General features: G+C 43.4%; 1 protein-coding gene across 1 annotated transcript; it reads right to left on the reverse strand.

The window, feature by feature from the left end:
• Positions 1 to 907: 907 nt before the first annotated feature.
• Positions 908 to 11,353, reverse strand: LOC100765891 (cytochrome P450 2E1). Its single transcript, XM_027409042.2, has 9 exons — positions 11,177 to 11,353; positions 10,223 to 10,382; positions 7,467 to 7,616; positions 6,983 to 7,143; positions 6,482 to 6,658; positions 5,566 to 5,707; positions 2,943 to 3,130; positions 1,853 to 1,994; positions 908 to 1,092 (listed from the first exon to the last, which is right to left on the reverse strand). The coding sequence occupies exons 1-9, from the start codon at positions 11,351 to 11,353 to the stop codon at positions 908 to 910; spliced, it is 1,482 nt and encodes a 493-aa protein (XP_027264843.1).
• Positions 11,354 to 14,557: the final 3,204 nt, after the last annotated feature.

Consider the following 14,557-nt stretch of genomic DNA (forward strand, 5'->3'; position numbering starts at 1 on the left):
ATTGTTAAACTGTTTGGCCAATGGCTAAGCTTCTTACTGGCTATCTCTCTCTTAATTGTTAAACCTTAACTATTAATCTATATATTTCCACGTGGTCTTATCTAACTGGAGAATGCTCCAGTGTCTTCCCAGAAACTACATGGTGTCTTCTCTGGTGGATTCTCTCTGCCTTTCTCCTCCCAGAATTATTCTGATCTGGTAGCCCCTCCTATACTTCCTTCCTGGCTACTGGCCAATCAGTGTTTTATTCATCAACCAATAAGAGAAACATATATACAGAAGGACATTCCCCATCAGAGAACTTTGAATGTATCATTAAATTCAGGGTCTTGAGATAGGCAGATAACCAGGATCTGTAAGGATTCAGGCATTATGTTGGCCTGCCCTTGTCACCTGGCAGAATGCACTCAGGCTGTACCCTGGTCAGCCCAGGTGCAAAGGACCCCTTTAAAAGAAAGACCTCCACCCACTTATGCTCTCTTTCCCCTCTCTTTCCTGCTGTTCCCCTGGGGCAGAAAGGATTTTTTCTGTTTCCCTCTTCTCTTCTGTCTTCTTTCTGAGTCTCTTAACCTCTTTTCTCTCCCTCACATATCCCACAGGATCATCCCACATATCCAAACAAATCCTCAAGAGAAGTCAGGGACAGACTGATTGGAAGATGTTATGCTGTTGGCTATGGAATGGTATTCACTCACTGGGGAACTTTTACATAGCCAAGGGGAAAAGGTCCTCCTCACTAAATTCCCAACTAATATATAATTAGTTGAGATTTTATTTACTCTTTTTCTGCTTCATTTAATGATAGGAACTCTGTATGCTTGGAATTTTTAAAAAACAAAGTCACATTTTAAGGGATAATAATGGACATCTCTGTTGACTTTTCACTTGAGACAGGCAGTTTCCAGGTTCATGAGCGGGGAATGACACAAAGTTTAAATTCAGGTGGGACACAGCCAAAACCAACTGTGACAGGATTGAGATCAATATCCTTTGGGTCAACCAGAGACTTCAGATTAAAATGTTGCAGAATAGCAGACAAGAGCAGAAACAATTCCATGCGGGCCAGGCCTTCTCCAACACATACACGTTTTCCTAGAAGTAACAACAGTGCTGATGAGCTACTGAGGGGTTCTTGAGGAGCAACACTTCCAACATTGAGGTATCGGGAGTGTGGGAGGAGGCTTTAGGTAAATCACCTAAAAAGATTCACTGTCAGTGCTCATTGGCCCCTGTACACCAGTGGTCATATGTCAGAGAACAACAATGGCAATGACTCATTCAGAACTCTGCTACGTAAGCAAGTGATAGTTTAGGGAAATGAACTCAAAGCTTCTTTGCCATAATTTCAGGAAAGTGGGACAGGTGCAAACATAGGTGGTTAAAATTATCAAACTGGCTGTGGGATCTCCCTTTACTGGATCCCTAGGTAGGCCCTGAGAAGGGACCATCTAAAAGGTACAGATGCTTGCTAAGAAGAGTCCAGATAGCTAAAGAATAGAGTTTAGCAATTCTTGTGGAAATTTATGAAGAAGTAGGTAATATAGTTTTGAGAGCTTTTTACTGCCCTGGTTAAAGTGGAAACAGTTTAACAAACAGCCTAACAACTAGAAAAAATGTTATTCACTTTGATAAATCAATCAACCCAAAACATTTTATTTTCAGGACTTCTGATGAAATATGACATCTGACTTCTTTGAACAAGGAGGAACATACTTGGGTTATGTGTTATAATGGCATGGTGGAGTTGGGATGGCAGTCCTCTTCTAGGATGGGGGAAGAGCACATGGGAAGTAGACATAGTATTGGAGAAGACAATTTCCTGGGGATGGTGTGACCCCTGAACTCTGCTTACCTGCAGAAAATGCCTTGAAATGGTCACTGTACTTGAACTTCCCATTTTCATTTAGAAAATGTTCAGGTTTAAACTTCTCTGGATCTGGAAACTCTTGACTGTCAAATAAAAGGGAGTCCAGAGTTGGAATCACAATTGTACCCTGGAAGAAGTAGAAGTTTCTATCAGTTAAGTTAACAAAACATAGGCTTTCAATTAGAAGACCCCAGTGAAGAGGGATGTAATGATAAATCTATCCACCAGCCCCGTCGCCACGTGGGCACCCAAAATAACACACAGATTAATAAAGTAGGTACAATGCTGCTGGCCAATGACTAGGATTTCTTATATGCTAGCTCAGTCTTAATTATCAACCATAACTACTAATCTATATATTTTATAAAGACTTATCTTATTGAGGACGCCAGCCGTATGTGTCCTCTCTTGCCGGTGATTACATGGCGACTCACAGAGAAGAGAGGAGGAGGAAGAGTGATTTCCTGCTTGTCCCTGCTTATATTCTGAGTTTGCCTGCTATGTAACTTCCTGCCTGGATCATAAGACTTCTCTTTACTACATTTCCCAGAATCCTCCTCGATTCTTAGTTCCACCTATCTTGCTTCCCTATTGGCCAACAGTGCTTTATTCAGCAACTGATAAGATAAACATATACACATAAGGACTTCCCCCATCAGAGGGATATTGGAATTTTACATTATGCATGAGAGCATATTTTGATTTGCAGTGTTATTTAAAGACTACATAGAAAAGAGCTAGGGATCAGGTATAAATGAAGAGGAAGGCCCCATATCTTTTATAAGGTGGGTCCCAGGCTGGGTTGCTGCTGCCATGGGTTCTCAGTGTTATAATGTTGTACAAGTCCTATGGGCCAGTTGAAGAGACATTTTCCATGATTCCCTCCATTTCTTTGGTCATAGGGTTATCGGCGTGACTGTGGGTGAAGTGTTCTGCAGGACAAGAATGCTGGCTTGATTTCCATATCCAGCTGCATATTATGGTAAGGGTGCCCTTGAGTCCCAATCCTGAAGGGTAACCTAGATGATAAACTAACAGACAATGCCCATGGAGGGCTCTCCAGCTTGTGCCTTACCTTGGGGATAACATATCCTCGGAACATGGTATCTCGGGTTGCTTCATGGGGCAGGTTGGAGGGGATAAGATTGATGAATCTCTGAATCTCATGCACCACAGCATCCATGTATGGCATCTCCAGCCTGTCTTTGAAAGCAGGAACACGGCTTGGCCCAATAACCCTGTCAATTTCTTCATGAAGTTTCTCTGCCAAGATATGAATGAGATCAGTTTAAAGGGTTAATTTCAGAATTGATGTTCACTTACTATCCATCCATATATATAATTACTTCCACCCACCTGCTCACCTATCTGCCCATATAACTCACCCACTTTCCCATTCACCTACCCATTGACTTATCCACCCCTCTACACTCTCACTTACCTACTCATCCATCTACCCAACTATCCCCTGGTCCCTCCATGCACCCACACAGTTATCTAATTATCCTTCTCTTCACCTGCCAAGCCACCCATTGCATGCTTATGGAGCACCTTAAACTGAGTTTATAAATCCCCAGGTACTTTGAATTGTCAGTGAAAGCTAAGATCTGTCAGATTATTCACAGTTGACAGGAAGTTTGGGCATCCATTGTCATAACTGGTGGTAGTTTTTCCAACTCTCTTCATATTAGGAGTAGAGATCACAAAAGGGTCTTGGCCATTTCTTCTTAAAGGGAAATCTTTGCATTATCACCCTTAGAAGGGCTTACTAGTGTGAGAAATAGGAAGAGAGTTACAGACTAGAATACAGTTTTTTGAAATCTAAAAGTCCCTGTGATTATGACAGAGGTAATAGCAGTCTTTGCTAAGTTCTTTAGTCTTTCTGTGTTTGGAACTCACTATGGGACTCTATAATATGTAGTGATATTTAAATAAAGCCATTATGTCTGTTTTTTTAAATGAAATGTATAGTAAAGCCTTGGTGTTTGTCTTTGAGAGCAATGTTTCAGCAAAACCTTTGCTATGTTTAGGTAAATCAGTAGAGGCTGGGAATTTGTTTTGACACTGTTTAAACATTGAAGATTTGTTTATCTGGAGAGTCTGCACTTGGTGCTATGTGAGAGTTTGCAGCTACACTGACCTTGGTTCTAAGACACTCCTGGCAGACCCAGAGTTCTTACTTTTGATTATTGCTTGACACAGTCAAAAGGGACTGAGATTTGTATGGATTGTCTGTTCTCATGGACAGTAAGAGTAAGATGATTTTGGTAGTTGGAACCTTTCCCAGCCCCAATTAGCCTTGTAATTGTTTGAATAAAGTAACTGGAGTTAGCCATGTGTAAGTCCTTTCCAAGAAGGCTGTACCCCTCTGCTCATTGGGACAATGAAGACTTAACATCTTGATGAGTTTCTGTCTCTAATGTGGCACCTAAGGCTCAACATCAAATAATAATAATATGTGGAGTGAAAAAAGCAAGTGGCATTAAGTTGTGTATGGTATGGTATAATATTAAGGCATGTATTAAAACAATGAGTTATGTGTTGATATTTTGTTAATATTAAATGTCCAAGTCACATGGGAATGCTGCATAGTAGCCCTGAAATATTGCCATATCTGAGGAGTGAGGCAGGGAAGTGTCTGTTAGCTGGATTCTGGCTAGCCATATAATGTTCCATTTTTTAAGAGCTCCAAAGTAAACAGAACAAAATATTAATAGATTTTCAGTTTAGCAATAGATATATGGGTACCTGTCGTATTTACTTTCTCTTTGTCTATGTTAGAAATTCATTAAATTAATAATTTAAGACATTTTCCAGTTCATGTTTCCATAGTACAGTAGTCAAAGTTCTAGGTACTGTAATTAGTATATTTTCCTCCCTGGACTTTAACCATCTTCCGTTTTCATTTTTCTGATGTGAAAAGTCAAAGGCATTGCTGACAGGAAGGCTGGAGCTCGAATCTTGGCCCTGGATAGATACATAACCACCTTCTTGGAAAGCATTGCTTTGTACATAGTACCTGCCCAGATCTATGCCCAGCTTGGAGAATGGCAGGGTTTCAGGCCTTTGAGTATCTTCGTCTTAGGTTGTAACCCCCCTCAATTCCTCTACTAAAGGTGATCTCCTTCGACTTACATGTCGGGATCATCACACTGCCTCTATCTGGCAAGTATATGTATAACCCCCTGAATACTGTTTAAGACCCCTATGCCTGCTTCAGGCATAGAATTCCTCCTGCCTTGAAGAGGAAGTGAAGTGGATTTGGGGCAGCCTTGACTGCTTCTCTCTCAATCTCCGTTCAGAATCCATTGGAGTAAGATGCTCTGGGATGACCCCAGCCTGGTCCCTATCCCTGTCTCAGCTTATCACTTCAAAAAGTCTTTGTCAGGGGAAACTGGAACATTATTTTCTCATCATAAATAAGTTATGTACAGAGCAGAGCACAGACTCATTCCCCTCTCCATTTCATCACTGGGCCACAGGCATCCCAGTGGAGTGTATGTGGGAACAGCCAGCATTTAGGATACTAGGCCCTGGCACATATGGTCTTGTGCCCTTAAACAAGTTCATTCAGTGATCCAGAAGCACTGAGAAGGTCAGTAAGCAGCCACAGAACAACAGCTAAAGCCTGACTTGCACAGAGTGATCCTGACAGACTCAGCTGTGCCACATGGGAGTTCAGCTTCTCATTCATGTACCTTCAACCTCTGGGTATTTCAGGAGAATCAGGAGCCCATATCTCAGGGTTGTGCTGGTAGTTTCTGTCCCCGCAAAGAACAAGTCCGCCAAAGTCACAGAAATATTTTCCATTGTGTACATGGGTTCTTTGCTGTGTTTTTCCTGTGAAGTTGGAGACAGATAGGGCCCTGATGAGATAGATCTCTTTAGGTGTAAGAAGGTGACGCCTATTTGCTCTTCAGCAGGGAGGGACCAGGTTATGTCAGACTCTTCTTGTGTCACCAGGAAAACCCTCTCTAGCTCATGATTGGGGACACCGAGGCTCCCAGGAAAGCACAGGAAAGGTTTCTTACCCAGGTCACAGGGTCTTGGCCTGCTCATCAGTGCCAGAGTTGCCTAATAATGATAATGGCCTTCTAAGCTGCAGGGGCTAGCCCCAGCCTCTTTTCAGGCTCAAGGCTGAGCCTTTGGACCAGGAGCAGGGAGAAACTGAGCTAAAGGTAAGGATTCTCAAATGGAAATTATCTAGAGGAAATCCCTGTAGGATTTTATATGCCATTACAAAAAGAAGGTAGGGTAGCAATCTAAATGGTCCCAGAGACTGCAGGAATATGAAAGTGGGGAGGCCTAGTACCCTGAAAGCCAAACAAAATTGGTTAATAATACTGCTGAAGTTTTCTATTTTTCAGACAAGATCAGATTATCTGAAGGGTTGCAGTTCATCATGAACAGGAGGGAGCTGAACAGAGGGACTTCACCTCCAAAAGAGACCAGAGAAGAGTTTGGTGTTCATGCTGAAGCCAAGCATGTTTATGAAAAACAATGCTTATCAAAATGCAGCCATCACGCTCAGTCTGAACACCAGTGAGTTGGTCATAATGTAAGTACTGTAGGTGTCCACTCTGCCCCACCCCAGCAAGGTCATCTTGTCCATACCTTCTCCTTCTCTATAAGCAAACAGTCCGTCACATCCCGGGGGCAGTTTGAGTCCAGTGACTGGAGTTGTTCCTTGGCTTTTTCAAGTGTGTACTGTTTTATTTCAGATACATTTTTCATTATTTTTCTATGGCTTCCAGGTAGGTATCGTAGATAATCTGAAAAGTTATTGTAAGCCTAAGGAGAACAAAAACTGTGTAACTGGTAGGAACCTCCAAACAATGAGTTTATGGTTGTTTTTTTTTTTTTTAATGGTTGTCTTTTTCATACTGTTTAGAATATTGGGTTCAACTGTCTTTTGGGGGTAGTGTGGATGGGAGCATGTACATGCAAGTAGACACGGTCACTGATGTAGGAAGTACTGAGCCAACCCAGTCAAATACCCTCCTGTATTCTCCTGTTATTTGCTTTCCTAGGCCTGTCTCTCCCACACAACCTGGATTTTTCTTCTAATGTAAACAATGCAACCGAAGGTTCATGGAAAAGGAAGAGCACTGTCACCTGGATCCAGGGAGTACTTAGCAGGTAGAAGTTTTCATTGAACAAACTCATGAGTCTCAGACACTTCTTGTCATTGTAATCAAAACGTTTGTGAAAGAGGATGTCCGAAATGACATTGAAGGGTGCACAACCAATCAGGAAGGTGGGATCAAAAGGCTGGCCTGGAAAACAGGTAGAGTGTGAGCACCTCATCGTGGCCTTCCCTAGCCAACTCAGTCTTCCATGAGTTCTCATGGAAGACATCATGAATTTCTGAGCCCCCAAGTGTCTTTACTTTTTTAATGCTATCTAGGGTACAACAGTCACACCGGGTAGCCACTCTTGCTCTTCTGGGAAGAACTGGGACTCAAATTGAGAAAGCAGTGCTTGGGGATTAGCTTGACCTTTTCCTTCCCTAGGGTTCCTTTAGCTGCCAACTGCCTCCAGCTTGTTCAGTGTCCTTGGGAACCTAGCCATGATCCCTTCTGACTACTGAGATACAAACCATTGGTCTTCTTGAGCTCCTCCACCAGGAAGTGTGCCTCCCTCTGGATGCGGGCCTCATTACCCTGTTTCCCCATCCCATAGTCACGGAGGATGCTTAGGGAAAATCGCCGAACGTCTTTCCATGTGGGTCCATTATTGAAAATAATCCCTAAGAAAAAGGGACCAATAGGGTTACTCCAAATCCTCAGTTCTTGGAGAAGTAGCAGAGGAGGGGGAAATGTCTTGGGGTCCTGGGTGAGAAGTGCAGGCGCAGAAGAAGCACAGAGAAGGGAACGGAAGGCCATGCTTCATAGTTGTTTCTCTTGGCACCAGTACATTTTCTTTGGTTTCATACTTTGCTCTGAACCTTTCCATGCTGAATCAATTGTAGGCAGCCACTCCAAAAGAGCACCCTCCCCTTTTCTGCCTAGTGACAGAGTTCTTAGCAGCATTTCTGAGCTCATGGGTTTTATTTTAACCTTCGCATCACAAACACTTCAACTCACAGCTTTCTGGTTCCAAAGCAACCTCCTTTACTAAAATCTAAAGGTCACAGGTCTTCCCATTTTGAAGAAATTAAGATATAAAGACTCAATGAAATGTTGTGGAGTACTTTCCCTTCAAACAAAATGTATTGTTTCTCCTCCTACAACATGACTTGATGAGACATTGGGAATCAACAAGTCTGAAACTAGTTTTTCTTCTCTTCCATCTCTAGCTCAGCTAATTCTGTGAGCATTTTTCATCCCTCAAATCTGAATCTAAGTCATCCTGACTGATGGCTTGTTACTTGTTGCTTGAAGATCCTGGATCCCCCTTGGAGCCAGTTCGAAGTATCCAGGGCCAGCTCTACCCAGCTTTTGCTTAGCAAAGTCCTTCTGGCCTCTCTGTGTTCCAGAAGTCCTTTCTCTTTCTTTGCCTACTTCTTTTCTTACTTTTCCCTTCATCATTTCTTCAATAAATAATGTTTTGATATCTACCATGTCTAAGGTACCGTCTAGGCTCTGAGCATTCTGAGACAAACAATAATGATTTATATCTACCTGGGGTGCAGTGCTTGCATCTCATAATCTCTCCCATATTAACTGCCTAATCAAATGTGAGATGCCTAGTGGAACACCCTGCAGAACATGTGCAAGTTCTCAGGGAACATATGCTTACTATGGTGCTAAAGAACTTCCTAGAGCAAGAGATGGCCAGCCTGGGAGGGGAAAGGGAAGTATGTGATATGAGCTAAGAGCTATGAATCAGTTTTATCCTGAAGGTTAGAGGCATGTCCTGATGACTGAGAGAGTGACAGAGCTGATAGCCTACCACTTTCTCTAGGTTGACTGTTCAGGTGGGACCATGTTTTCTCCACATTTACTTATATGATGTATGCAGTTATTTTGGTACATTGGTACATACCTGTGCTTAATCTTAATGTTAGTACAACAAACATTCACAAAGAACACTGGAGACTCAAAGTCATCCCTTACTTAAGGTCCCACTGATTTTACATACCATTCTGGTCTGTGTGGGATGCATAAAAATAGGATTTTGGGGCCCCAAGACAGAGGCAGCAAATGCCTTTTGAATCTAGCCTGTGGAGATACAGACCCTAATTGCACTGTTCCGTTGTCTGAGCGGGGCCAGAGGATAGGTAAGGGCCCCACATAAAGGGTTGTGCTCTTCCCAGCAGGTCCTTGTCACTTGCTTGGTACCTCTCAGTAACTTCCATGGCAAGGACAAGGACTGAGATAGTTAATTCTGTTTGTACAGAAAGCCCCAGTAGGGAACTTCAAATGCTCCTGCTCGAGTGAAGTAGTTTTGGAAACACAGGCTGGGAAACCAAGCTAGACACTAGGATGAGACCTAAAGTTGAGCATGCTTTGATGTGGAATCCACACAAAAGGAAAAAGGTTTGTAGAAATTTATCACTGGAGTTGACTCAGGCACAATCATGGGTCACCTTTCTCTCATCTGCTTTGGGATACCTGGTTACAAAGAGGAAGCAAAAAGGTACAGACAAGGTGGAGGCTTGGCAAGCAGGTGGCACCAGTGAGCTGGGAGCATCCTTAGTTCTAGGTGCTCACACTCAATAGAAGGTAGAACTGTGAAAACAGCCTGCATTTTGGACTTCCCTGCTGCAGGAGGGAACAGGTGAGCAATATTCAGGGTAGCACAGGTCTCTCTCTCTCTCTCTCTCTCTCTCTCTCTCTCTCTCTCTCTCTCTCTCTCTCTCTCTCTCCCTCTCTCCTTCCTTCCCTCCCTACTCCCCCTCTCTCCCTCCATTCAGATCACCAGCTACAATAGAGGAAAGCAAAGCCCTAAAGCTTGATCCATCCCTGCAAACAGAGTTCCAGGCAGGTTTAGATACCTCATGTTAACTGGAAGGACTTGGGTGTATGGGACCATCTGTTCCTCAGTTGACAGTTGGGCTGTGTGCAAAGAGTTCCAAGAAGTGCAGAAAAATGCAAGATACTAAAGATGGATGGATCCTCTAGGGAAGACTTCCTGGGTTCAGAAATAGCCTCTCTGTCTTTCTCTGTGAGTTGATCAGTGCTAGGGTAAGGGGTGGGGGCCTGAAGGTCTTCTCATGAAGCTTACAGTGCCTGCTCAGTACAAGTCTCAAAGCAGCTTTCATGCAGGCACAAGCCATCACCCGAGTCTTTGCCTTTCTGCCTTCATCCTATTACTGCTACTACAGTTTGTTAATATTTCGGGGATCAAATGGTATGTACATCACTCTCCCTGTTAGTTTGCCCCCTCCAATAGCCCAAGAAGCCAACTCACCCTTGTTCTTATACTCGTGGAACACAGGAATATCCCCTCGGCCAGAGAACTCATTCTTGTGGTTCAGTAGCACCTCCTTGACAGCTTTGTAGCCATGCAGGACCACGATACGCCTTGAGCCCAGGTGCAGTGTGAATACTGGCCCAAAGCGCTTTGCCAACTACAGAGATCAATGCACAGAGTAGAGCAGGAGGTTGGCAGGAGTCAGCCTGCTCCAGACTGCCCTCCTCTCCTGTTATTGTTCCTACTATTCACAGAGAGGTAGAGGAGCTTGGGGGAAAGGCCATTTTTGTTCAGTCTGATGTGGGGATATTCTCTCTACCTAAAGGTGCTGGATTTGCAGGACCCTTCCCTCCACTAGACACAATTTTCTCCTCTGTGGCTGTTTAATCAATGCCAACACTAACCACCTTGTTTGTTCCAAAGTTGAGGCTCTACATGCCAGGATACTGCCAGCTAACTTGGAATCAATGCTCCTGAATCCTGTAGCTACCTTGCCATGGGCAAAGGCAATCTGTAACACAGACACCAAGCACTGACTCCATGCCTGGTAGCATTATGGTATTGGTTAGCCCATGCAATGTTCATAGAATTAGAAAAAGGCAGATGCTGTGTTTTGGTGAATCACAATTGGCTCAATGTTTCCATTTCCCTCTTCAGTCTGTTCTTTGACACAGGCTGACACCAGCTAGGGTACACCTGTTGTTGTATCACAGTTGACACATAATGATACCAGTAACATCAGTATCTCTTAATAACTCCAATTGCACGGGGCCTCTGGGCCTGCATGGCATGACTCACTGTGAGTGCTCCATGCCCAAGCCAGACTGGATTGTAAAATAAATGCAATGTAAATATCATGGTAATCTGTCATCAGATAGCAACTGACAGGTTAATATATATGCATCATATCTAATCTTTAACTTGTTTTCTTGATGCAGTCATTTCTCTCACCTTGGTGAAGGAGTTGGGAATATTCTTCAAATCCAGCTGAAAAACGTTTCCCAAGATAGGAAGTGGGAAGGGTCCTGGGGGTAGGTTCCAGCTGCTGTAGATCTGCTTCCAGATGGATATAATCAGGAGGGTGGCCACCCACACCAGCAAGGCAATGGTGACACCAAGAAATGCCATGGTGCTTCTGGGCTCTGGCTGTAAACTTGTGAAAATTTCCTGAGGAAAAACCAAGATTTTATAATATGTCATTGAGAAGGAGGGTGATTCATCAGCCAATAACACACTCTTCTTTCTTGGCCCAGGATACTGGTTTATTATTAGCTGCACTTGGCCATCGTTTCAAAGGCTGACCCTTGTAGCGATTGCCTCTTAGGAGTTGCATGATCTGATATGGAGGAGGCTGGGCTCTGTCAACACTCTGGTTACTGGCACCTGCCAGTGTCCTGGTAAGTGCATACAGGGATACCTTACCAACCAATAGGCCAGTCCTGGGGGTGGGAGGCTGTCCTCCCCCTCAACACTGATCAGCATAGTGAGCATGCATTCAGATCATGTTTGCATGTGTTTGTTTGCTGGGGAAATGCTTTTGCAAGGCAGTACCAACCATGTACTGCCCATTCCAGGTCAAATGCCAGCACCAGGCTATAAACACTTAACTTCTGATCTGGTACTGTAGCGCTCTTGGTCCACCACGTGGAAATTGAGGGCAGAGCAGGGAATCTACTTCTGAATTCTATTTCACATTATCAAATCAACTAGAAAATTCAGTGGAAGCAAAAAATAAATAAATAAACAAATAAATAAATAAAAAGCCCCCCAAACCCCAACTCAGCAGTAAGTAAAGTTAAACAATTTTAAGATTTTTTTCTGACTGTATGTATATACTAATATCTGTAATGCAGAGGACCAGCCAAGGGCCTTGCACATTCAAGGCAAGTGTGCCACTGACTTTGATGGTCTGCCAGTCCTCAAAAGTCCCACTCATTTGTAAATAAGTAAATGAAAAATGTTTTTTAAAACAGTTTGTCAAATTCTGAAAAAAAAAAAAAGTTAGGGCTTTTACTGGATTTGTTTCATCAATGGGTTAAATTTGGAAGAAGTTGTGCTTGTAAACTCTCTGTGTCTGTTCATTCAGGAGTGCAATGCTGCTCCACCACATTGTAAGATGTCAATGCATATAGTACACTGATTACTTCTTTCGTATAGTCTCACAGCCACCTTTCTGTTATGTCTTCCAGGGATTTTGTGGACCTTCGTGCATTTTAAAAATGAAGAGATATTTTTTCACTTTGTCTTCTAACTGTTAATACAGAAAATATCTTAGTTTATGCATCATTATTTTATATTCTTTTCTGTAAGCTGTGCATCTTTGGATGCATTAGAAAACATGACAGTAGATCTAAGTCATGGATTTTGAGTTATTTTAAGCCTCATGGTGCTTTTACCCATGTAAAATGACACTGTTTCATTACTTTCCTGGGTGGGGATGGATTTCGGGGTCGGGGAGAAACCTGATGCGAGGGACTCTCCCAGAAATCCACAAGGATGAGCCCGGCTAATAGTGGAGTGGGTGCTTGAACTGGCCATCTGTAATCAGATTGGTGACTACCCTGATCATTATCAGAGAGCCTTCATCTAGTGATGGAAACAGACACAGAGATCCACACCCAAGCACTGGGCCAAGCTCCAGGAATCCTGTTGAAGAGAGGGAGGAAGGATTGTACAAGCCAAGGGGATAAAGGTCATCACGAGGGAACCCATAGAAACAACTAACTTGGCCTCATAGGAGCTTACAGACTCTGGACTGAAAGCTAAGAGCCTGCATGAGGCTGACCTAAGCCCTCTACATACTTGTAACTGTTGTGTAGCATGGTCTATTTGTGGGACTCCTAGCAGTGGGATCAGGGCCTGTCCCTAACCCTTGAGCTGGCTTTTGGGAACCTATTCCTCATCTGGGTTGTCTTGCCCAGCCTTGATACAAAGGGAGGATCTTAGTCCTACCTTAACTTGATATGCCCTGCTTTGTTGATACCCATGGGAGGCCTGCAACATTCTGAACAGAAGCAGAGGAGTGGATGGGGGGGGGACCAGAGGGGAGGCGAGGGGGGAGGGGAGGAGAGAAGGGAGGAAAAAATGCAGTCAGAATGTAAAACAAATGAAAAATATAATTAATTAACAATGTCATTGTACACCATATACATATTTTAACCCAAATGTTCTCTGAATAAGCTATTAGTGTTGTTGACTGTTCTGTCCTTTAACCACAATTGTGATTTTGCTCTCTGCCCATTAATTAACTCCCCAAGCATATCATGAACAGGTGTCAACTTTTTAAAATTCTTCTCTCATACAATACATTTAGACTGAAGTTTCCCCTCCCTTTGCTCCTCCCAGTCCCTCTTCCATCCCCACCCCGATCTACTGTTCCTTTGTTTCCCTTTAGAAAAGAGCAGGCCTCTCAGGGATATACAATAAGACTAGGCAAAACTTTCATATCAAGGCTGGGCAAGGCAACTCAGTAGGAGGAAAAGGGTCCCAAGAACAGGCAAAAGAGTCAGAGACACCCCTACTCCCACTGTTAGAAGAGCACCAAGCTAATAATCATAGCATATATGCAGAGGACTGTATTGTAGAGTCATGCAGACTCTGTGATTGCTGCCTCAGGCTATGGGAGCCCTTATGAGTGCTGCTTAGTTGATTCTGTGGGCTGTGCTTTGAGATTCCATCTTATCCCTGTCACAATGGCTAAGATCAATGACATATGTGACAGCTTATGCTGGCAAGGATATGGAGCCAGGGGAACACTCCTCCATTGTTTGTGGGAGTGAAAACTTGTACATTCACTATGGAAATCAATATGGTGGTTGATTCAGGAAACTGAGAATTGATCTACTTTAAGATGCAGCTATACCACTCTTGGGCATATACCCAAAGGATGCTCCATCATACGCAAAAGATACTTGTTCATTTATGTTCATTTTGGCTTTATTCATAATAGCCAGAAACTGGAAACAACTCAGATGTCCCTCAAGAGAAGAATGGATAAAGAAAACGTGGTACCGCCCCACCTGATGCAGTTCAGCTCAGACAGGAAATAGCCAGCTGGGGTCCTCAAGGCCCTGGCTGATGGAAAGACATGTATGGGCCCACCTGGTGCCTTGCAGCATAGAGCAGGAGGGCTTCATTATGATAAGCAAATATGTGTTGGAGAAATGGGAGAGAAAGAGAACCAGAATGGTTCATGTGCTATGGAAAGATTCAGGAAGAAATGAAGATGGTGAGGAGTAGGCTGATGTTGGAGGCCTAGTTGCCTCCTGGGGCCATGGTGAAGACAGTGAGGAGTAGACTAGGGTGGAGGTCTGCTTATCACCTGCAGCCATG

This window comes from Cricetulus griseus, chromosome 3 (assembly GCF_003668045.3).
Source record: "Cricetulus griseus strain 17A/GY chromosome 3, alternate assembly CriGri-PICRH-1.0, whole genome shotgun sequence".
NCBI classification, from domain to species: domain Eukaryota; kingdom Metazoa; phylum Chordata; class Mammalia; order Rodentia; family Cricetidae; genus Cricetulus; species Cricetulus griseus.